Here is a 26,581-nt window from a genome sequence, read left to right as displayed (position 1 = left end):
GCGGCTCCCCCCGGCGCACCGCCGCGTACCCACGGCGTAAAATTCGCCGGTGTTGTGAGCTTGTTGACGGCGCCGGAGGTCTTCATGTTTCAGTCCTTCACAATATATCCGCTGCGATATATCTGATGGCGACTGTACCTACGTTGTGCCGTCCGTTGTTTTACCGCGTCGTGTACAAGCTCGGCACGGTTCGACCACGGCGCCGCTAACACGCCTTACCTTGGTCAAACCGTGCCGCGGACAAGAGGCCTAAGAGCTACCGATTTGATCCCCATGTATGATCACTATATTCAGCGATTATTATAGGGTTTCGGATAAATTGTAAACTGTACGAAACCGTAATAATACTTTGCTAGAGTTTAACTATGTAATTTTTCGTTTAATTTAATTATTTTAATAACAAAACTTCCGTGAGACACAGACATATTAAACATATTAAAAACGGGTCACTCACGTATTTTAAGTCGAAAACCCTCGACATGTTTCACTCCGTACCGAGGAGCGTCATCAGGAGCTTACGTCGACGGTGACGGACCGGCGCAGACTGCGGGCCGCAGCCCTCCGCGCCCGATGCCCGGTGGCGGCAGGGGGGGCGAGAAACTACCCTCGTTTACGGCATTATTGTTAAATGACGGGTTGCACACAACACTCACTACGTCATTCGCTAATGGGTCGTCCACACTGTCCACCGACATAGTACCCAAAACAGTTTTCCAGCTCGGAGGCACTGACCAACCACAATCACGGTTAAAATTCGGATGACGACTAATTTCGATAGCCTCCTGTACTTTTCGCTGAATCATAAATTTTTCTTCGCCAGCATGTCGAGCGTTTTCGACTTATACGTGAGTGACCCGTTTTTAATATGTTTAATTTAATTATTCTAAAATTAATCTGCATATATATGTTAAAAATAATATCCCGCACACATATCAATGTGGTTCAGTAAGGGGGCGGACTGAAAATCAGCGCTGTGCGGTCAATTCCTAATGAAGTGGCTGGCGCTGGCGCAGTATATGCTCAGCCCGTTCCATTTATCACGCATGCCAATTTTTAATGTTATTTGTAAATATATTCCTGTAATTTCTCTTTTGTTGTGTGGCAATAAATGTTTTCTTATTCTTCTTATTATTCTTAAATATGCTAAACAAGTTACTGGATGTTGTGCTGACTGCGGTTTAGCTGGTGGCAACAACTGATTTGTAATATATTGAATATGTCAAAATTAAATATATAAGTAAATAACTGTTAGTCCAAAATTTCAATTAAAAAACCGAGACAGTTTAATAAAAAAATGTACTTTTTCTTTGCTTTGATACAATACATATGTACAATATGGTTATTTATTTGTTCGCTATTACTGGAAAAATGGGGTAGTTCTCGAGTTCAAGGTTACGCCCACTCGCTATGCCTCCAGGTGATCGATTCTGAATCGCCACCGTTCGTTATTCGCGATGAGTATCGATGTTGACATCAGATACAACCTTACATCTATTCATATTACTCGTATCTTTTCTCGGTTCAGATGACGTCTCTCTACAATGTATGAGGGGGAAAAGTGATCGGTTTATCGGTTCGCTTCAGAGGGTAAGACCCTTGAAATAAGATATCGACAATATTATTTCCTAAAGCAGGAAAATATTCAGGTAAAGTTCAAATGTATTTGGAGTTGAAATATAGGCGCGGTCCGTGATTTAAATAATAACAAAAAAGTGCAAATTCCAGTCAGTGTCTATATATAAGTATTAATAAATACGCATGATAACAACATATTATATCAACGTATCAATAGGTGACAAAAGAGCTTTGCTTTGTTTTACATTATGTTACAAAGAAAAAATACTGTCACCTTAGCTTTTATTTTTATATACCTAATTGATAAATTTACTGGAAATTAACATTATGATTAATGTGTAATAACATTATGACAAATTTACACCGTGTATAAAAGCCTGTACCTATACGAGTGCATATAATGTTTATTACGGTGCCCTATTGATATGCCGAAAAAAATTCGCCGATTTTTGTTTCGCCGACAACGATTCGCCGACGGGTTCTTTGGCCGAGTAACGATCGGCAGAATCTCATTACGCATAATAGTCGTTTGCAAGAGTAGTCAATAAGCAGAGCAATTGATACGCATATTTACTATTCGTAGAATAATCATTTGGAAACTGTCATAATTACCCGTATGTATTGTGCAAAAACATTCAACTATATATTATTTTTAGCACTGAATGAAGGTCTAAATGAAGTTAAACGCTTTCGTCTATCTCTACGAGTATTTGCAAAAAACGCGAGAAATTTGCATACATAGCTTGTTGTTCGTCGCGTCGCGCAATTCTCAGTTGTTTGCCAAAAGAACTTAAGTGTACACGCCATCAAAGCCGATATACTACGTTTTAGTTAAAATAGCCGGAGATAAAGTTGCAGGGCCCTCATTTCCCCTGGGCGGACACTTATTTCCACTTGAAAACAGCGTTATCGGAACATTTTATTATTCATATAAACACATGTAGTGGGTTGGATCTAGATAATACGGTTTACTATCTATTAGCCAGAGGTTAAAGTTAAATGTGATATATTATTGTATCGGTATAATACATGAATCATATTCATTAGCGTGAATGTGAAATATTGTGTATATAATCATAGTTCAAACGTTGCATACGCATATTTATGGCTTTGCTATCGAGACTTGTTTTGACATCACTTAGGAGGAAAGGGGACGGCCGTTTCTCCATACAAACGTAGTCCCCATTTTCCTCTCTGGATATTGGCATTATGGAAAATATTTTTACATAATTTGATGTATATTAACCTATGCCTCTAAGTTTGACTTTTTTAGATTTTTTGATTATGGTAAAAATTAGGAGGGAAAACAGATTTCATATATTATACATAGTTTTAAACGCTCTTAACTCTTATAACAATTAAAAATTCGAAAAAATCAAAAATAGAGGCATGGCTGTGGTTGACATACAACAAATTGTGTTAAAATATTTTGAATAATCTTAATATTCAGAGAGGAAAATGAGGTCTAAGTTTGTATGAAAAGGCGATTTCGCGGGGGTCCTCCACTTTCGCCTTAAGTATTTTTGCACGTGAGCGACTGAGCGTGATTAAATAAAGTTAAAATTAAATAAATTCATATCTTCTAAGCGCTAGATGCATGGGACGCGCTGTTTAATATATTATATTATTAATATATTTATAATAAAGTTTACTTTACCTAATATAACGTCTGTAGCAGCAGTAGTTAGATAAGCCTAACTAGATGTTACGATACTTTGTATACGAAAACAGTACCTAAGAATGAATTAGAAGTTCACTAGCATTTAATACAATTTACTAAAATAAAAGAAATCAGTACAGGACATCAGATTAAAAGGTGAATGATTTTCCGCTATAATAAGCTCTTTGAAGTTAGTATAATTACAGTTATTATGTTTCCGGATCCGAATAACTGCCTCTGGTACGATAATAATGCTGCAAATAAGCGCATATTTATTATACTACGATGTCATAACGTTAATTTAATATGGCAATAGTTATTTGTTATACAAGGGTGCAAAGTTGTATTTTACCCGCGAGTGTTTCAACACACGAGAAGTAAAATACATTTGCACCCGTGTGTAACACAAAACTTTTCATCTCACTATAGCGAGGAAAGTGCAACATCCACAGGCGTTAGATCATCTTCATCACTGAAATCACTAATTTTTTTACGATATTATAACAAAAAACTGGAAATTCTGTATTTTTACGTGAGAAGTTTTTAAGTAAAAAAATTGTTGACAATGTTGACATTTCTGACGTATGAAATGTCAATGATGCGTTTTGAAATTGCATCGACTCAACTTGTGCGTTCAGAATTATATTTAACATCATTATTAAAAAACAAACGTTTCTTATGGAACTTTAAGGTTTGACATAAAATCATTAAATAAAGCTAAATTTGGTATTTTTTATTAGATTCTCAAACCATTTGTTTAATGATAATTAATATTAAACGAATTATTATTATGAGCGTTTTACGTTTTGTTATCTGTCAAGCTACTTAAACACGCTCCATCTAAGGTCAAATTACTTTCCCCACTAGTGGATAAAATGCGTTTTTCCCCGCTTGTTTTAAAGGATAAAAGACAACTTTCCGAGCTAGTGAGGGGAAAAGTACTTTATTGAAGTTTGATTGAATTTGTACAATAGGCTAGATGACAAATTTTCATTAATGCTATCAATCGATCAGGTTTATTTTTAGGATCAAATGTCTATATGGGACCCATTGCATTAAAGCAATACAAAAGTCAGAAATGATAGTCAAAGCCAGACAGTCGTACTTCACTCGCGAAACGCTTCTAACAAAACGATAAGTGAACGTGACGTCAAGTTCACTGAGAGCCCATTTTGAATGTATGAACAAAATAAGAAAATTGCGTTTTTGTCGGTGAAATATTGCGTTATGTATATAGTTGCTGTACAATATTTTTTGGATAAAATGTAAGGAATCGAATGGTACCCTTACTTTTTTCTTTTTGGAAGTTGAAAAATTACTTAAATTTTGAAACTTTCATCCTGTATTTTTGTATTATTTCCATATAATATTTTAATAACTACATTATTGTGATAAATTAAGGATGACTCACATTAGACCGGACCGTGTCAGGGCCGGAGCTTCCGGAGCTTCGTTTTCTATGGAAAGCAACACGTGATCACCTGTCATGTCATAGAAAAATACTCATTTGCTATCTATGTTACTAGATTTTGTTATAAAATTCAACATGTGCCATCATCCCTATTATGCCGTAGTGAGGCATTTTTTACTTTAAGTAACAACTTTGCATCACTTCTTCTACCTAGCGATATCCCGGCCTTTGCCAGGGTCCGCTTCCCTACTTGCTTTTCTCCACATTGCGCGATCCTGGGCGTCCTCTCGTGTGAGCCCGTTTACGCTCATATCTGCTTTCACGACATCGAGCCATTGCTTTTTGGTCTGCCTTGGGGTCGGGGGCTTTGCATCACTATAGTTTCTAATCTCTCACTGTGAAATATGCTAGTCAACTCAAGAGAATAACAGTAGCTACGCCAATGAGCTATTAATTAATTCTAACGACTGTTGCAAATTTAGCTCAATAGTGGTCATAGGCTAAGAGACCGCTTTACAGCGGCCATCACGATCTTTGTATTGCGATCTTAACATTACGTATTTTCGCTCTATGACCTTATTACGACTTCCTTAGCAGTGTCAAACTGACATATATATTCGATAACGTCTTAACGTCTACGTAACTTATTTTCTATGCATCTCGCTCGCACTAATATGCGAGTACGAGCTAGATGCATAGAAAGTAAGTTACGCACACGCTAGCGTTTAAGGCAATGTCAAACTGGTGGTAGAGGTACTGATATCACATCGGCAGGGAAAGGGAACCCGATAGGATAGGTAAGTTTTACTAATTGAAACATTGTCATTTAATGTCTCGTTAGGATAGGTGAAGTCTGTAGGTACCTATACATTAATAGCGGTCTCTTATGCTATAAATTGTATCTTTTTATTTTAATTCAGCAGCAGCGTACGAACTGTTTTTAAGCGGTCACAATTAAACTCACTTTGTTCGGTCAACAAACGTAATTTGAACGAGAATATACACGTATTAACACGTTTTTTTATATTTTTTCGAGACTTTTTAAAAATAGGCCAACTATTATTAACTAACTTCACGGTTTAACTGACGTACATAAGTCACTCTCTTAGGGCTCTATTTTCAAGTACTAACAGTGCATTTTTTTTTGGTTTTGCAGATGTCCGTTTAAAAAGATATTATGTGCGTTTTATTAAAACAGCCCTACAAAATTTACTAATTCAAAGTCATTTGTGTAAGGCAGCACAGCTTGAAAACTTAATCTTCATGCATTACGCGTATGATTTATCAAAATGTTTGTATCCTAAAATTTTATCAGTTTATTAAGCTTTAGGGCAACAGTTACATTTTTATAAATCAGCACAGCTTAAAAGATCAAATCAAGACAACTCTTCTAAAATTCACCCACCTTGGCACAAATATAACAAAAAAAATTCGCAATAGGTATATGTATATAAATTTAACAAGTTCCTGCATTATTCCGTACACGGCCCTTCAATACAAGAAGGGATTCACAATACATATGTACCACTTGGGTATTTTTACCTACAGGCGCGTGAGGGACCTTACTAAACTAGAAGAGCTTATCTACATAGGAAAACCAAAGCCGAACAACCATTTTCGTAACAATGAAGATTTTTGGTGCTCTTTGTGGCACTGAAGGGCAGGGTAACTAAGTAAAACGAAACTTGTTGAAAACTTTGTAGTAGATTCGACGACCCAATTTCTATTATATCACTATATTTTCTTTCTCTTTCTCTTTGGAATGCCACTTATACATATATCAGGTTCGGCAGATGCTAAAGTTTTACAAGGGCTAGTACAACATGATTGATCTTATTTGGCCAGTCCATAAATTATAAGATTTTTTACTTAAGTCTACTTTTGTTCTGTAATATATAATATATACATATATTTAACAATTTCGTGGATTACTTATCAATCAATCAATCAATCAAATAATTTATTTGCCAGAATACAGTTTTTGATTAGTTGGTAATACAGTTTTTTGCTCAGTGTATTCGGCCCACACTAACCTAACCTAACACAAAATTTAGGACATTTTTAAATCAATTCATTGAATAAGAATAAATGATGTCAGAATAATAAAGAATAATTAACATTAAACAATACAAATTATATAAGAGTCCCATTACATTCAATAAATTCCTTAACACTATAATAACATTTGTCCAATAACCAATCTGTCAGTATCCGCCTAAAGAGAGGTCCCTGTAGTGACCTTATTTCCTCGGGTATGCGGTTATAAATTTCGATGCACATGTTAAAAGCATTTCGTCTGTAAATATTTTTTTTCAAGCGGTTTAACTATTAATACTTATAAAGAAGTTATCGGATTTCTCCCTTAGGACCAAAATTCCTTTCGAGTTTAAAATTTCTTTCCTCCCTAGCAGGGGACGGCCGTATCAAAAATGCTTTTAAATTTTTAATAAACGAAGCAATATAAATGTAAAGTTGACAGCTGGCTGCACTACACAAGAATACCGACTTTAATATTATACATCTCTTAATCGTAACATGTCAAAACATTTAAAAAAACTAATACAAAAAACATTAACAATATCTTATAAAGTAAACAAATTAAAACTAGTTTTATTTTAATGTTAGTTTGGTTTTAATTTGTTTTGCTTATAGGTAGTTTTAATGATTTTTTTATATTTGTTATGTGTTTAAAAATATTTTCCAATTAATGAGAAATAAAAACTAAAATAACATTTAAAACTATTAAAATTATTTAAGTTTGTATTCCAGCCAATGTAGCTTAGAATACACATTTGGGTACGAATTTTAGCTTTTGTCTTTTTCTGACACTGCGCACTGGCTACAATTAGTGTAAATTTTCAATTTGTAACGAATTAAAAGTTTGTAGGCATGGGGAACCATATTTATTTACAGTAACAGCCAACCATAAAAAACCCAAAGTAGGGGTCCCTTTGTTTGACATAATTATTGAAAGTCATAATGTAATGATTGTCATACTATCATTAGTCATAATTCTGAAGCCGTTAACTTTTCAGGAATTTCCTCAGGTTATGCTATAGATAGGTTAGTTTAGGTAATACATTATGACCTAAAACTATATGGGAAACAACAAATTTTAGTGATTTCTACAATTACTTGAAGCGATTTACAAGTAAGGTATAATGATCATTTTTCCTTATCAGAAGTTCATTGTAGAGTGCCTTATTGGGTTAAAATGTTTAATTTACGTCACGTGACTGAGCAAGTTTTTATTAGTACTAGCGTCTGACGGTACCGACATAGGAATGAAAAATAAAGTAGGTAGGGGAGATCGAGGTGAGTTGTGATGTGACAAAGGAAAATTGTGACATAGTCGATTTTTTTGAAATCTATTAACTAATAACGAGCTCGCAATAGCGCGCGTTTGTTAGTTCAAGTTACTAGCTAACAAACGCGCACTGTTGGGAGTTCGCTAACAGTTAAGAGGTTTCAAAAAATCGACAGTCACGACTCTCCTCTCTCACAACTCGCCTCCGTCTCCGCTACTGCAGTTGCAGTATTTTCCGTTCCAAGTTTTTAATATTCATACAGCGTACGCTGATCCAGAACATTGGCTTTAAATAAATAAATAAATAAAAATCTTTTATTTCAGGTCTTACAAACCCATATTTTAACACATCCGGCTTTGCCGGATCCTTTTAGATGTGTTTGCGGAGCAACCTGTAATAAAATTTTCTCACATCCAATCATTGCGCCATTTTACCTTTGTATTTATTTTGAGAGGAAAGTCTCGCGCTCGTAGGTAAAAAAAATCTGAATAAAATAAACTAAGCCACCACGGGTTGTCGGTACGACTATCTATAGACGTCGTCTTTGTTTGAATATATACTTTTTAATTTTCAATTAATTAAAAATGACAAAGTAAATTAATGTATAAATATATGAACAGTAAAACAATGTTAAAGTAAGTAACAAAATCGAGGTTAACGACAATATCCGGATAGGGGTCAAATTCCAGTATAAACATGGCACAAAGTTTATTTTAGAACACATGCAGGTCATTTGTAAAGTTCACGTCTACACTGTACACAAGCCTTTAATTTAATAAGCGTCCTCTGTAAACACGTGCGGGATTGGCGTCAAAGCGGGTAATAAATATAATATGTACGTTTAGAACTTGAAAATTTTCCAGTCTGGCAACAACCAGTTTGGCAGTGAACGTAACTTACTTTCTATGCATCTCGCTCGTACGAATCCTGCGTCACGGACTACTAGAGCACAAGAACTATCTTGATCTCGAATGGAAATTGACGCCTCTGATAAATTAAAAAAGGGAGGCTAAAAAGTTGCGACACGTGGAATAAAAGGTGAAGATCTTTACCCAACAGTTAAACCCCCTCTCTCTCTCTCTCTCTATACTGGTTCTTATCAAACACTCCAACGTTGGCATTCGCTTTGATGCTTTTAAAATTTGGCTTGGCACCGACTTCAAACGTTTCAGTTGCTAGCGCATATAAAACGGGATAATATTTTATGTTATACTTTTTAAGGTCTGTTTTACTTATTTTTTCAAGATTTTTTTTTATTTTTTTTAACTTTTTCTTCGAGTTGCATCATTCTGTATGACTCGTGCCTGTCTGGCCAAACTGTCATGTCACTAAACATTTTTGCGCTTCGGGTACGTATCAAGTTTCAAGGTCTGGATCTGAAGCTATCAAGATTTGAGGAGTTGACCTCATGGAATCCATCATCAGAACTAGATCTAACAATACAAATGTTCCTTCATAACTTACTTGCTTAACAAACATAATGAAGAGGACAAATTGCCAAAAGTGAAATATGCGTTGTTAAAGAGTTCCGTTCTGGTCATCATCAGCAGCTCCACTTTATTAAATGGCACTGTTTTGGATGAAAATGCTTGGTTTGTTGATAAATATATATATTTACCTATAAGATTTGATGAGTTCTCTAGATTCCTCACGGACCCCATTATCAGAACGGATAACTTTATTTTATTCGAATTAATGCGGCACTTTTTACTCCAAAGTATCGAATACGATCTAGCATCACTAGTATGTAATTGCCATTTTAACAGTTTTTATAGTTTTTATCGGTTATATTGAAACCTCTCGTCGTCATCTACGTCAGGTGGCTACATGATAATTAAATATTTTAATTGTAACATCTTGATTTTAAAGAAAATTTAATATTAATTAATTTGCAAGTGATATGTAAGTAGTAGGACAATGTGCACATTTTATTTGACTTAATCTGATATTTCAAATAAAATTGGAGCATTGAAGGAAACTAATGAACAGTTTAATTGAATGTTTTTTTTTCTCATAACATTGCAATTACCTAACACTATATATATATCGGAAATCAACTACATAAAAAGTTCGCTTTCACTTCTGAAAATTCTGAAATATGTCCCCAGTCCCAGCTCACCATTAAAGTTATTAATAGAATCCAGGTTTTGCCAGCATACACGTGTATGCACTTATATCCCACGCAGGAACCTAGACCGACCGTAAGCACTAACATAGAATATTATTTTAAACATATTATATAATATTAGGCATAGGTAGGTAGGAGTACTAAATACCGATCCGTTTTCTAAATTAATCATTAATATTTGATTTAAGGGCAAGCGAATGATGATTTGATTTAGAATTTACCATAACACCGTTTCGTGGTTTTATTTATTATTTTAAGGCCAATTTTATAATATCTACGCAAGCACACTGTTTATAAATTCGTATACTAATGCTGTAAATATACGTATATTCAACTTGTTACAAACAGAAACAAAACCAAAATGAAGGAACAAACACAACATACATATATATATATATCACTTTATAAGCTAATTTTGTGGTTATTTATTTCATAATTAATATAAGGTAAAAAAACAATTGTGGTTTCACTCACGTAGGTATTTTTAGTCACTCGCGCGAGTGACTAAAAATAAGTGAGTGAAACCGCATAATTAGCAAGTCCTTACTCCTACAAACGAGCGTATTTTGCAAAATGCTTTCTATTTCGGGTTCCGTAGCCAAATGGCAAAAAACGGAACCCTTATAGATTCGTCATGTCTGTCTGTCTGTCCGTCTATCCGTATGTCACAGCCACTTTTCTCTGAAACTATAAGAACTATACTGTTGAAACTTGGTAAGTAGATGTATTCTGTGAACCGCATTAAGATTTTCACACAAAAATAGAAAAAAAAAACAATAAATTTTGGAACTGAAATTAAAAAATTTTTTTTCATCAATACCATACGTGTATCTTTGAATAGGTCTTCAAAAATGATATTAAAAGATGCCAGTCGTTCGTTCCGAAGCGAACAATAGCGTAATCTCTGTCTATCACTCTTCCATATTAGTGCGACAGAGACAGTTACGTTTCGTTCGCTACGGAGCGTAAACGGTTGGCATCTTGGCTAGGCACCCTGGTCATCTGGAAAGCGAAAGACATACAGAACGCGTTTCTATTACCCATTTCAGAGGCCAGCTACAGATTTGGTTTTAATGTAAACTATAGGTACTTAAACGGTTGGCATCTTGGCTAGGCACCCTGGTCATCTCTTCTGGATACATGATGTATATTTTCTGGATGTATATTTTCCTCACATAATAAACTGAATTTACTACTACCATTTAAAATGAAATAAAAGAGTGGCTATAACAATAAAAATAATGCTACATACTTGCTATTGAAATTGACAACAATCAAGATTATTCTTCTCTGCGTTCAAACGCGTTATATAATTGAGTCATTATATTTGTTTTCAGACAAACAAATTAATAAAGTTTTCAAACCTGTGTGACATGATACATCTAGGTGTACTCTTTAAAATTCACCACTCTCCCCCACCCTCCACCTGACGCTCGACCCTCCCCCCCCCCAACCTTGAAATGTGTCCCCGTTGGTGGTTTTTGACATTCTCACGAAAACTATAATAGATATCAAAAAAGTGTCAAGTACAGAATTAATACTCATAAAATTTGGAACAAAAAGGCAAAGAGTACACCTAGATGTATCGTGCCACACAGGTTTGAAAACTTTATTAATTTGTTTCATTTTCCCATACATTGCTTACATAGAATAACTATTATTAGTTGCCGGCGCTCGCGCACCGCGCGTCAACGCCATCTATTGAGTGTTATTTCGTGAAATCGGTGAACACTCCAGGGAATAAGGGCTCTTAAATTCGATTACATATATACCTTCGATTCACAACATTCGACTGTGGAACTCCTTACACGTACTTACGGACGCTATTAATTTCTTGATGCGTTTAAGGCGCACCTTAAGAACTCTAAGTACTCGTATTTGTCTCGTATGTTTAATTTTACTTGCTGTCCGTTTTTACTTTATGGCTGATACTATATTAATTTACCCGATTTAACCAGTTTTTTTTACTTGTCTTTATCATATATTTGAACTATGAATGTATGTATATTATAAATTCTTCTTATATTTGTTAATTATAAGAAGAAAATGACCTTTGACATATTTTTAATATATATTTTTTTTTTTAATTTATTGAATAAGGAAGCAAATTACAGTGTTTTAGATCATTACAAGACCCATCGTAGGCAAAACCTTATGGAGGTTTGTGTGCCGATGGGGAGTTCGAGAATAACATAAAGAAAAACAATATTATATCCTATATCCTATATCATCATAAATATGATTCTTAGTATACATAGCTTGTGTCGTTAGTTTTTAATAAGTGCATTTTAACGACTTTTTTTATATGTTTACCATTTAAATATTTAGCACAAACAACTTCTGGCAGATCATTCAATATTTTAGGTAATATATATGTCAATTAATCAATAATCAATTTTCTTATTTATTTAGAATACGTATCTAATCTCTAGTTAATCCACTAACTACTCAAAGGTTGTCTGGAAGAGATCGCTCTTTAGCGATAAGATCGCCGATTGTGTTACCTCTACTTTTAAGGTTGTGATTTGTACCATTTCTTTTACTGGGGTGTGCAATAAAGAGTACTATTGTATAAATAAACAAAATATATAGATATAAAACTATATGTGTAAAATACGATTCTTGTTGGAACTAACTCAATTTTTAATATCGTCCATGAGGAAGTTATACGAAACAGCTGCTATTTTGCCAATTAAATCAAAATGTATTGTTCATACCATCACTAAAACGGCTGAGCAATAGCACGACCACTCGGCCATGTGGTAAAACAGGTAAAAAAGGAAACTATAGGAAAAAACTAATAAGTAGGCTGACACGGAGTAATGAAACGAGGTAAGAATCTTTGTAGTTATTACGATATCTAATACAGGTAAAAGACGGTCCAATGAATCAAGTATCTGTCCAGTGGGTATTATACTAGTATGTATTAGTATAACAACAATTTCTTTAATACGTATTTATATTCGATAAGTATATTTAAGAGAAAGGATCGGTGGAGTGTAGTTGGTGCCAGAAGTTTCAATGTAGAATCTCCAGTTTCTCTTAAACGAGGCAACAGAAACCTATCACATAAGTGTATTTACACACTGTATGTATATAACAAGTTTTGACGACCGGTCTGGCCTAGTGGGTAGTGACCCTGCCTGTGAAGCCGATGGTCCTGGGTTCGAATCCCGGTAAGGGCATTTATTTGTGTGATGAGCACAGATATTTGTTCCTGAGTGTGTGTGTGGGTGTTTTATATGTATAAGTATTTATACAATATTATATATATCGTTGTCTGAGTACCCACAACACAAGCCTCCTTGGGCTTACCGTGAGACTTAGTCAATCTGATCCGTGAGTTCAAGTCTCACCCAAGGCAGTAATTTTTCCACTTTAAAATTTATTCTAAGCTTAATAGCATCGATCGCAGACGTTTCTGCTTGTTAAAAATTAATTTAGTCAATCTGTGTAAGAATGTCCTATAATATTTATTTATTATTTATTATAACAGTTACATTACTTGGGTTTGCTACTTTGTCATAACGTACTTATACTTACATTAAATCAATTTACGGTTTAGACTCACTTGTTTTAGTCACTCGCGCGACATGTTTCGGAGAGCCTAGGTCTCCTTTCTCAAGCACTAATAGTGCGAGCAGCGTTCACGACGACCGTGTATTGCGTACTGCCGCTGCCGCGCGCCGAGAAAACCGGTTGGGGGAGGTCTTGCGCTATCGTTGTAGGCGGGCACAGTGGTGTGTTTGGGTTTGGGTCACCTAACACTTGTAGCGCCACACAGCACGAACTCACTCACGATAGCGCAAGACCTCCCCCAACTCTGCTCGCACTATTAGTGCTTGAGAAAGGAGACCTAGGCTCTCCGAAACATGTCGCGCGAGTGACTAAAACAAGTGAGTCTAAACCGTAAATTGATTTAATGTTAGTATGTCTCACAACAGTTTAAATCGAGTACTTATACTTCTATACTTTTGCATACTTAATAGGTTTTTTTCTAATACCTACATAAAAGTCCCACATGTCCATGTATAGTATGCGAATAAAGCATTTCTAATACATACTCATTTCTTGGTAAAATATAAAACTTAAGTTTACAAATTTAATTAAACATTTAACAACATTTTAATTTGCATTCGATTAATCAAATTGATTGATTGTAAATAAACGACACAAACTATCGGTACTGTGACTCAATGAAACTAAATGCATAGATACTACGGGTTACTAAAATAGCAACTGGCTTCAGAAGTTACTGTATAAAGCCAATCAGAAAAGAGTAAATCGTCGAATAAATAAAAGAGAATTTTCCCATTAACTATATGGGAGTGGATTTCTCTGTTGTAGCTGTTAACCCTACTGGTGGGGTGCCAGCCAAGCTTATGTGTCAGCCAAGCTTACCTATTACATGCTCTCCTAGCTCAATACGAGTTTATATTATACCCCAGCACATTACAAGTCAATCATCTTAATAAAAACAGTTAACACAAAAGCTCTAACAATTATACGCAAACGTACTAAGAAGTATTAGGCTCAGGAAGGGCAAAGTACACCTTTTACTTATAAAAGCTTTTTATTCTCTGCTTCTACGTATTGGCTTAGAGCTCTCATTTTTACCAAAGTCGAGAAACCATTTACAAGAGAGCTTAGAGAAAGTACGATATTTTCGGTAAAAATATTGTACTTTCTATAAGCTCTCTACTTTTTAAATATATTACCTCACTATACTAAATTATGCTTCGCTAAAACCATGAGGCGACCGACCCTTAAGCTTAAAGGAAAGCCTTCTTAGGAAATCAAATAATTTTTCGCTTGGTTTCAAATATAACCTTTTCGATTTTTTCAATTACTTTTATAAGGCTCTAAAAATATGAAGGCTCTGACCCACAGAGGACCCTGTGCTAAATGTACTTATTGAAAACATTAAGTAAAACTGAAGAGTAAAATTAGTAAGATGTTCATCGCCAATGACAAATGTTGTTTTTTTTTATGATGAATAGGCAGGCGTTTGACCACGATCCCACCTGATGGTAAGTGATGATGTGGTCTACGGTGGAGCACGCTTACCTATGAGATACCTATTAACTCTTGCCTTGAAGAGCCCCAAATTGTACTCACGCGGAAACACAGACTCGGGCAGGGCGTTCCACTCCTTGGCAGTTCGCACAAGAAATGTGGAAGCAAAACGCTTCGTGCGTATTTTTGGAGTTCCTACCATGAAGCGATGCCGGAGTGCCGTTTGTCGTGTGGTCCGATGGTAAAAATGGGACGGAGGAATAAGGTTGTGCAGGTTGTGATATTTATGTTCTTATGGAAAAGAAGCCGGGTGGCCGATTGTTTTAAATTAAAAATAAAAATTGTTTATATAAAAGAAAAATCCTTAATAACATTTGTCAATATCCTGTGGTCCCGTGCTATGCCTGTCACGTGGCAGCCGGATTGGGTTTAAAAAGAAGTAGTTACCTACAAAATATATATCATTTCTCATTAGACGATTAGATGTTTACTATAAATAATGTAACAAATGCACGCAATGAAGTTATTTTAGAAGAATAACTATGCTATTACGTATTCTCAGTAATCTGTTTATCACTTGAATCTTTCCACTTAATTGCACTGTAAATTAATTAATTGATAACTGACGCATTAATATGATTAACAGTTCTTGCCTCAAAATGCAACCAGAAATGTTAAACCGTAATTAGGGTTATGAAGAAGAAACAATTGGAGAATAAATTAGGCACTGCAACTAATAGAAACAAAACGTTACTTTGATCATTAAAACCAGTAATAACTGGAAAAACTACACTTACGAGTATAACTAGTTCCATTTCCAAAAATAACAAGTATTTAATTTTTGTACTCTTACCCAGGGGTAAATTATAACAAAAGTCAGGACTTTAGTTATAAGTTCCTCTTGCATTACAAAATTAATGGTTATTTGTTTCACAAGTGGGCAAAGTTGTTGTTTAAGAGGCCGGTGTCGATTTTAGTCGCAAAAATGTAAAATTGATAGATTTTGTCGGTGAAATTGTACACCTTTTGTTACCTAATTGAAATAACAAGTACTGGTTTATATTAGCGCATCTTCTTATCTTACCTTTTATCAGATCAATTTGTTGAAAACAGACTCACTAAATTAGTAATGTTTGCTTTTCTGATGGACGTTTAGGTAAACGCGCGTAAAGCACTGATTTTGTCGCTCTTATTTGTAAATTTCGTAAAGTTTGGACGGCTAAACATGGTAATTTTGTATTACACATATCCTTTACTTGACGTTTATCAGACTACATTTTTATTATTATGACTTTGAAGTAGTGTAAATGAAAGTTAGACGAAATCAATTTTCTCCAGAAATTACTTCAAAACAAGTGACAATTTCTCTGAAAATCGACTTAATTTCAACGTAATTTTGATACTTAAACAATCTACAACATTTGTTGAAACTATTCTTATACATCAATTTGTATAATTTACCACCATAAATTTTTGATGAATTTTTAAAAACTGCCCCTTCTTTTCATATATTACCGGTGACGCACGCTTGCGACCTCATTATTAAAAGGCAAGATGAGAAGACGTGCTAATAGAAACCAATACTTGTTATTTAGATATTACGTAACAAAACGTGTATAATTTCAACGACTAAATCTATCAATTAAAAATTTTTGCTCTAAAATCGACTACGGCCTCTTAACTTCTCGGGGTAATATTATTGCTACCTTACCTTACCAGAGCAAGCAAAAGATTCCAAACTTAATTCCAAAAACTCTCTACGCCCGTGGTTCGAACGGTGCGGGGGTTTCAATGTACGAGGGTTAAACAAAATTTGCTACCGAGTGAGACATATAAATTTTCACCACACCAACGCGAGGAAAATACTTAATTAGGTTAGCAACGAACGTCTCGTCATTAAAACACTAACCAACATAACCACAAAACGACAATTAAAAGCTTAAATCATTTATTGTTAGAAAGTGAGTAATAAAAATGGTGTAGGTTAAGTAGGTTGCTGTTAATTAATAACTAGATTTTAATTAGTCAGTAATGAGCAAAACTTGGATAAAAATTTGCTACCGAGTGAGACATATAAATTTTCACCACACCAACGCGAGGAAAATACTTAATTAGGTTAGCAACGAACGTCTCGTCATTAAAACACTAACCAACATAACCACGGAACGACAATTACAAGCTTAGAGATTTGAATGATTCACAGTTAGTTTCACTAGACTTATATTGACTTAAATAATACAAAAGGTAATCACGGTCTATATCCCGGTCAATATAAGTCTAATTACAAGCTTAAATCATTTATTGTTAGAAAGTGAGTAATAACAATGGTGTAGGTTAAGTAGGTTGCTGTTAATTAATAACTAGATTTTAATTAGTCAGTAATGAGCAAAACCATTTATACCTAGCTAACATTTTTATAATAGATAAGTACAAGTGTTTCTATCGCTTAGTTGACGTTGTTGTTAAACTGGAGTTTGTTATCTAACGCAGATTGAATGTACCACTTCTGTTTAATAATATTCAACCTCTGGGCGTGCTTATCAACAGAATCTTATCAGTTTTAGCACAAGCTGGAAATTAAACCATTGGCTTATTAAAATAACGTTTTTTTTTACCAATAAAGGCGAAGCTTCTCCCTACATTAAAATGAAGGATGTTTACAAAAACAACATAACTAAGATTTTTGGCAACTGCTACAAGTGGTGCAAAAGATATTGTCCAAAAATGACCCCATTTGTCCAAAATCGTTCCCTAAAAATATACCCATTTTACAAAAACTACATTATTTTTTACAAAAAGAACATACCTTGACACATGAATTCACGTAAAAAAACTTCCCTTTATGTATAATACCATACCTATACACCCTGGAATGATATAATGGAAAGTGATCGGGAACGTCCATCACGATTTATGGTAAAAAAAAGTAACCCATGAATCATTCTACAATATAAAGGATGTAGTTTCAGATTACTTTTTATGTAACAGTAAGCCTGCTATGAAACTGAAAGAGGTTAGAATGATAAAAATAAAACAAGATTAAAAATTTGTGTCAGTTCGATATTAGAATAGAATAGAATAGAAAGAATAGAAATAATTTATTCGTTAGCACACACAAATAGAAAGTTATACAAAACAGAGAAACATAAATAAAAAGAAAAAGTGCCACGAAATGGTCTCACCTCAGCATGTTGCTGGCGACTTCCAGCGCTGATCTTCCGGTGAGACCATCCGGTGAAACAATCACGACAGGTTACAAGAAAAACAACAAAATTTATATATAATATAACATACAAAAGACAGAGACAGAGATAAGTTAAAAATACATATTACAACAGACACTATTATTACGTACAGCTGTTATATCCGGCCGAACTCAGCTTGGCCGTACATTATGCCTAAGATTATAACTAGCGCCATGCGGCAGATACGCAAACTAAACCAAAATGACAGCTAAGACAGGTCGATTTTATCAGAACTTCTCTTTGATTAGAACAAAAGCAATACTGTATAAATCTAAATTTGACTGCTTAAGTGCTTACAGACAGTCGCAAGAGGGCGAGAACAATGTTTTTAAAGTAATGTGCCATGGCAATGCAGAGGGAACGTAATCTCAGTGGTAAGTAAAAGCAAAAAACTACAGGCAGCTCGTATCGTGTAAGCAGGTTTCCTGGCTAAGTTGGTGGTTAAGCATGTACTGTTTAAGCTTCGTTTTAAAACTATAAATACTTTGCAGGTTCCTCATTGGCGGCGGCACGTTATTCCAACTTTTTGTGGCCGTATAGCGATAGCTGCCCCGGAAGGCTGCCGAAGCGTGGCGTGGCGTCAAAAATTGAATCCCACAATTACGGCGGTCGCGGAGCCTAATGCAAGACAACTTATTAAAAATATATGCAGGGGTTTATATTTCAGAACTCCGAAGAGCAAACGCCAAATGAAGTTTACGTCGGTGCTGCATCTTGAGAATCTTATGACTATTAAGAAACGGAGTGACGTGGGCTCTCAACGGAATACAATAGAAGCGAGCACAGGCATTTTGAACACGTTGTATGAGTCTTTTTGTTTTAGCAAGAAGTCTAGCCCCAGTTACAACATCCATATAGTTCAGTTTTGATAGTACAAGTGACTCGATCAATTGAATGCGCAAGGGTTCGCTTAGGTATGGACGAATTTTATATAGCAGTTTAAGCTTGTAGAAGCAACTTCTTACAGCCTCTGCGGTATGCTTCTCATATCGAAGTCCACAATCCATTAAAATACCTAAATTTCGCGCTTCGTACACCCTCTCAATCGGTTAATTCATCAGCATAACATCCACTGAAGTACCGACACCAGCCAGTTGGTGCTTGATGCCAAAGACAAGGTACTTAGTTTTATTTGGGTTGAGCAGTAGGCAATTTTAGCAGTATTAATTTACGGGACCTTGGATTAACATTGACATTCGAAATAAGAAGAAAATGCCCAAGTTTGAATTTTAAACGTGCTTATGCATCTTCACTTTCCTTAAATCCTCATAAAGTACGCGACTTAAAGAAATTGATGCACTTTTTAGTAAAACCGTCGAACCATCAATTCTACCAATCGATTCTATCTCCAACAACGTATCAAGAATTGTCGTCCCTGGAGGTGGATAGTGATGACAATAGCAGCGGATGTGAGGATTAAAATAAGTCCACATAATATTGTCAAATAAGCCTGTATTTCTTAGAATAACAAGACAATTACTAGACAAATTTGTTTTATTTTCGTACAAAAAGAACATAACTAACAAATCTTTGCAAAAACCGCATGAGTGACGAACCTAGTGTACTATTTTTCTGAAAAAATAGTGGTCCTCGAAATGTGTGATAGTACATTTCTGAACTATTGACCACTTACTAAAATCAGCAATAAAATATGTATCACTAATAACTTGTATTTAAAAAGACAAATAGTTTTTTTCGTTTCCTGTAAAATCATATCTAGGGTAGTTATATTGTTTTTGTAAACATCCTTTCAAATTCATCTAACATTTTAATACATATCAATAAATAAATAAATGTCATAACGAAGATTCTGTACCTAGATGGAAACGAATATTCGAATCAATAGAGAAAGTCAGAGAAGCCGACTTTAAAATCATGAATACTCGTAACTAAGCTGACAATATTAAAAATACTCATTTGGCTTGATCCGGAAAACTACTTTTTACTTTTCTTCACAGTTGATACATTGTCCGATACTCAATACCCTTGAGTAATCTGAGCAATGGAAATCTGACGTAAATAAGTTTAAATTGTTTAGAATTGAACCGTTTACATTGCTCTTAAATGAATATTGTATATCTAAATAATAAGTGTTTTACTTCAATATCGTCTAGTTCAACACATTTTTCGAACTAAATTCACGATTGTTTATACAGGTACGCAAGCAATTTAATAGTATTTGGTCAGGAGGCTTGTTGTCAAAGTAGTTAATATGAAAATGACAGGATAGGATAGAGGTTTTTGTTAGGTGGGTCGGAGCCCAGTCAACTTTGGGAACGTGGTTGTGGTGCGTGGTGGTGGGATAGAGTAATTTTCCCAATAATTGTTTTGTAATTCAGTGTTTATTATTATGTTTGGAATTGGTATGAAACGATTGGCGTTGGTTTTCAGAACAAAAGTTCTGCGGGTCTACAGACAGACAAAAATATCTTACATTGAGTTTCATTAAAACCAAGATGACAGTTTTTACTGTATCAATTTGAAATGCTTTATGTTTAATAAATAGGAGGACTAAAAGCTTGTACCTATGTAGGTCTTATTCTAAGTTTTTTTTTTATTCTGCTGCATAAAGATATAATGTGGGTAGAAATGAAACGGCAATCTCTGTGAAGCTATTGAAAAGCTTGCTAGTGCAGCGTACTGGATAAAGAGCAAGATTTTTCTAAAGCAACAAAGGTTTGCTCTACTTTGATGTCGAGCACTCTCACTCGTACCGTTCTGGGTCTTTAGGTACCAATATTTACATTTCAGTTTAATATGCTATTGATTGCCACAGATTATTATATTGTATTCCTTACAAACAGTTACTTAGCGAGTACTAGGTTTTAATTTGACCTAAATTTTGAATAATAATATTCCTTTCAATTAGGTATTTTAATTCAAAATTTCAATTCGTTACACCCATTAAGACGATAAATATCTTCAAAATAATACAATAGAGCTATCTTGAATTCCGACGAAATAACGGCCCTAGCGATGAAACAAATGAACAGTTTCATGTTTTGTTCCAGATAACATCATATTTGAGACTAAGAACCCATACTGTAATTGACTAAATTATAACATTTACTGAAAATAAATCTCGGGTCTTCATTACAATTTACAGTTCGATGCATAGAAACGCTCTTTAATTACATGTATTAAGACATTTTACTTTTTCTTAATCTAAAAGATTTTGTAAATAAATATAAAGATTTTCTCCAAGTGTTTTCAGGGCAGCGAACATTAGATCATTTGTTGAAGTGAACATCAGACCACATTCCAACAAAGCATCCAGTCGTCTGTTTTTAATTACGATGAAAATAACTGGACTTGCTGATGTAAAACAAAAGGAACAATGCCGGCGCTACGGCAGTGCTTCCTTCCGAACCGCTGCTAAGGAATGAAAACTTCTGGGCTGGTATCAGGACGCAATAATATAACAAGTGCCGTACAAATATAACGTGTGACATTAATAATTATTGGAAACTGGAAATTGAAAACATTTAATTACAAATCAGAGCTAAGCCGAGAATTGTAAAATTAGAATACCTACACGGACACATAATTTTCATTGTTGAATTTTATTCGGCTTTGGTATCGATTTAAATAAATCCCTTTTTTCTCATGCCCGGTTTAAAAGTTACAAACGCAACCTTCGCTAACATAACATAATATTATGTAGATGACGTACGGTTGACGCATCAACACACGAAATGTAATATAAATAAATATTTCTTCTCATACACATGCAGTCAGATGTGCCTATACAAGGCTGCGAAACGTCATGTTGTGGTCGCTTTAGCGAGGTGTGCCGCCAATAGATATTAATACAACATTGCTGGCCTTAGGCCGGAAAAGTGACCTTGAACCGCGTATCACGTATCGCGTCGTACCTTGAACTTTTCGGTTATTGGATTTTAAGTCTTATTTCCGCGTGTTTAGGAAAACACATATAAGTACCTCGGCGAGAATAAGAATTTTCAGCTTTGTTACTAAATGGCCTCGCTTCGCTTCGAACTGTTTCCCGCCTTTATAACAAAGTATAATAATTTGTAATATAGGTAGGGTAAAGGCACCAGTAGTCAGCCGTTTTACGAACTTTCTATGTTCAAGATTGTTTAATTTTCTTACTAATTGACCTATAAGAATTATTAAAGTTTTTACTGTTCAAGAATTTCATATAGTTAAATTTTTGTAAAGAATAAAACGTTTTTAAATGTTGCTTTTGGAAATATTTCATTAAATATAATGAAAGTGCGTTTTTGCCAGTAATCAGCCCCCTGTGTACCAATAGACAGCCTTTAAGTACCCAGTGCCCAGCCATCCCATTTTAACCGCTGATTAGTGGGTTCTGAGTTCCGCGATGTCAATGTCCACTGGTCTTATTTCCATCAAATAAAGTCATAATAATGTAAATATTTAAAGTAGATTTCATTTGAAAATAAAAAAATGTTCTGATTCCTATGGTCAGCCACCCCGGCTGACTTCTGGGTTTACGACCTCTTCAAAATTACTGCCATAAACCCAGTAGTCAGCCAAGGGAGGCTGACTATTGGATTTCGTACAAAAAAGTAGTTCTCAATAGTCAGCCGCCTTAAAAATGTTACTTTTATATGGATATATATTCATTTTTTTACTTTTTTCAGATAGAATAAGTATTAATCATGTGACGTAGTCCACATTCTTTTAACAAGAAATCCTAATTCGGCTGTTAACGACTTATCAAAAAATGCCATGTGACACTCCAAAAAAAATGGCGCAAATCACATGATCCTTTATGTCAGAAGACAGCACTTCTTTGAAGTAGTGTTGTGGTTCATGCTAGACAATTATTTTAAAAATTAAACTATTTTTCAATTAATAGTTTATCAATCTATAATATCACCTACTTTTTACATGAAAATTAGAAAAGGTTCGATAATTACAGCAAAAAATAAGCAAGAAAGGCTGACCACTGGTGCATGGCTGAGCACTGGTGGCTTTACCCTATATCCAATCAGTTGGGATGTTTTATTTTTATGTATGTTAATTCAAACTAACACTTACAAGGCCATATGATAAACGTAAGTCTAAGTTTACGGGATTAAGTCCCGTATTATAGTTTTAAAATTATGTTTATGTTTTATTTACTTAATGAGTATTAATTTCTGTTATCAACGCTTTGCACATGTTGGTAATGCTTATTAACTGAAAATTCGCGTAAATCCTGACCGCAAAATTTAATATAATCAATTTACGGATAACAGAATAAGCGATAATCTAGAAGTAAACAATATGTATTACGGCCACGTTGAACGCATTGCATAAAATGTATTTATATACTCGGTAATATTTATATTGTGTATTCCTGTATACATTTCGCTTGCCCTTTCGCAAATTAGTACAATGTAGCGTAACCTTTTTATCCAGCTGCCCGTTAACTATCTTTACAAATTTCGCAATATTATGGTAAACGTAAAAAAAATACAAGATACAAGATTTTATTTAGTTTCAACTGTCCCGTTGTCTGCATATTTGTAATCAAATATTGCAAGCTACGACCCACTTCCCATTATTCGATTGAGCTGAAATTTAATGTAAGTTGGGTGACAATATTGTATTTAGTGTAATTATTGTCACCCCATATTAAATCAAGCTGATCTGATGTTGAAGAAAGATCGCGATAGGAATGGTCATAGGAATATTTGGGCTTTTTAGAATTATCTCGATGAATATTAGTTGACTATTGAAAGAAAAGTACAGTCAGCGATAAAAGCCTGTATCAAAAATGAATATTAATACAAAACACTTATTTACGCTTTGCTTCAAGTTTCAAAATGAATAGGATATAAGTAATACAATAAGATTAGTTACCAATTCTTTCGTAGCAAAGGCAGCACCGCAGTTAACTTACAACTTACCAACCATTAGTTAGTGTCAATAATGTTCAATAATGACTAGTTTAACGTGTCGCTGACAGGATTACTTATCTTAATAACTACCAATATATGTAAATTCAGAGGATTAACCAATAAAACTCACGCATCGCGTCTCGTGCGTTCGTCCCAGAACTTCTCCCAGAACGTGGACCTGTTCTTGATCCGCAGCACGCTGGTGCTGAGCGTGCGCGGCAGCGTTCCGCTGCTGCTGCTGCCGCTGACTCCCGTGGCCATGCTGTGCTCCGAGGCCGAGCTTTTCGTGATGAACGACACCCCGCCGCCCAGCCTTTCGGCCTGCGACTCGGAACGCTGCATGTCGCTCTACTGGCACATAACCTCATTGTCCAACGCCATTTCAATTGGCCTATCACACGTCCCTCATTACGAGATTAAATAATGTCGGTTCTTCAACTCCTACGCTGTCTGTACGAGTAACGCATTACGAGACCGGCTACTTTCGCTGTTAATCACGTAAGTACGGAGACGACTTTAAACGAATATACATGCGTTTAATGCTTTATCGGATAACCCATCTGTTATCAACTGATAATAATCCTTTTTAAACAACTACCAATATAAACAACAACTTTATTCTCACATACGTATATCTAAACTATAATTAATAAATTAGGCCTCATCCTTGGCACCAATAGTAGTGGTCGACTGTGATGGACCGGTCCAGCGGACCAGTGAGCGCCCTCGACACTGACACTTCAGCAGCACGTTGTTCATTTGTTTGTAAATCTCAACAACATGACATGGCAATCACAAGCAGATAACTGGGAAAAGGGCTTCAGAGGGATAGAGTCACATTTTAGAGTGGGGTTTAGCGGCACAACAGAACGTCGCGTGTCGTTAGGGTATAGAAGTGGCGTGTCGCCGTCAGCCCGCGCGGACTATCAATGGAGTCGAGTCGCATGCGAGCAGGGCGGCATGAGGCGCGCAGGGAGCGCGGGCTCTCGCTCGCACCTCGCCCGGCGCTCGCCCGGCCGCGCCGAGCGCCATCGACTCCGCCCGACGTTAAATTTGGCGCGGTTGGAAACCAGCGGTGGGTGCCGGTAATCAATGCCGCTCCTCAAGACCGATTGGACGGATGTCAAACTTGTTTAACAAATACATCCGACTTAATGATCTGACTTGCGTACCCGAGACCTAAGAATATTATCATTATCACTGCCAAGTACGATTGAGTACACGATAAAGTGACGTTAATTGTCTCTTAACAATACTGATTAGTAATACCGTTTTGTCAACGCAACGATCAAAAGGCTAATTGTAAATCAAAGTTTCTTTTCACGAACTTTATTAACACTTGTTTTAACGAGAGATGCGTGGCATTTTTGGAGGTAGAATGTAGACAATAAATAAAAAAACCGGCCAAGTGCGAGTCGGACTCACGTTCCAAGGGTTCCGTAACATCACACAATTTTTAACAATGTTTTTTTCTTCTTCTCACAATAAGCCCTTTCATTTGATATATATACCACGATATAGTTTGCAAAACCTCGTTATGTAATTTTCTTATTTACCCCCCAGAAGTGGCATCTATGTTTAAAATTAATTTAGTTTACGTTACATGTCCGTCTTTGGGTCACGGACTTGCATATGTGTACCAAGTTTCAACTTAAGGGTCCCCGGCAAGCTCGGTTCTCCATACAGACGTAGTTACGCTTTCATTTTAAAACGAGTAGCTAGTTTTCTCTGAAACTTTGTACTTACAATAGGATAAGGTATATCTATGTCTGTAATTAGTTTATGTAGCTTCAGATACCATAGTTAAAAAAATACAGCGAATTTAAGTTTTTCATGCAAAACTTGTTTTTGCTCTATTTCGTTTGTTTTATAAACTGGAGCTATATAAACTAATTACCGACCTAGATATACCTCATGTCACTGTGTATGTGCAAAGTTTCATTACAATCCAACACGTATTTTTAAAATGAGACTAAACTCCGTTTGTATGGAAAGGTGAAATTCGGCCGAGCTTGCTGGGGACTTTTAATTGCTCCAGTAGTTTTGGAGCAAATAGGCTGTGACAGACGGAAAGACAGTTGCACGAGTGATCCTATAAGGGTTCCGTTTTTTTTCCTTTCGAGGTACGGAACCCTAAAAAGATTACTCATATTATTCCCACAGCAAGCTTTTTTGAACTACAGAACGTTATAAAAAATCTTGATTTTGTAAATTGTGAAATCGTAAAAAAATTGCAAGTAGTAACCTAAAAACTAATTGTTATAAAAATAAAAGTGATATTTAGAAGTAGTTTAAGTTTATTGATAGTCCATTTTTATCAATTTGTCTAGTCGTATGTGAGTAATTCATGTAATTATTATCGTAG

At 35.3% G+C, this 26,581-nt stretch overlaps 1 protein-coding gene across 13 annotated transcripts in view; it reads right to left on the bottom strand.

Moving 5' to 3' along the window:
- The window catches only part of LOC134743219 (3',5'-cyclic-AMP phosphodiesterase), a 597,682-nt gene that overhangs the window by 117,715 nt on the left and 453,386 nt on the right, over positions 1 to 26,581 (bottom strand). The window contains exon 1 of one of the 13 annotated variants that reach the window (XM_063676618.1): positions 24,347 to 24,728. The exons of the other annotated variants lie outside the window; for them this stretch is intronic. Coding sequence (XP_063532688.1) covers positions 24,347 to 24,558 — 212 coding nt within the window. The 5' untranslated portion in view covers positions 24,559 to 24,728. Of the gene's footprint in view, positions 1 to 24,346; positions 24,729 to 26,581 lie in introns of those variants that run through there. 13 annotated transcript variants of the gene reach the window in all.

The sequence above is a fragment of the Cydia strobilella genome, chromosome 7 (assembly GCF_947568885.1).
Source record: "Cydia strobilella chromosome 7, ilCydStro3.1, whole genome shotgun sequence".
NCBI classification, from domain to species: domain Eukaryota; kingdom Metazoa; phylum Arthropoda; class Insecta; order Lepidoptera; family Tortricidae; genus Cydia; species Cydia strobilella.
The sequence above is the reverse complement of the archived record's forward strand: the minus strand, read 5'-3'. Positions and strand labels throughout refer to the sequence as shown.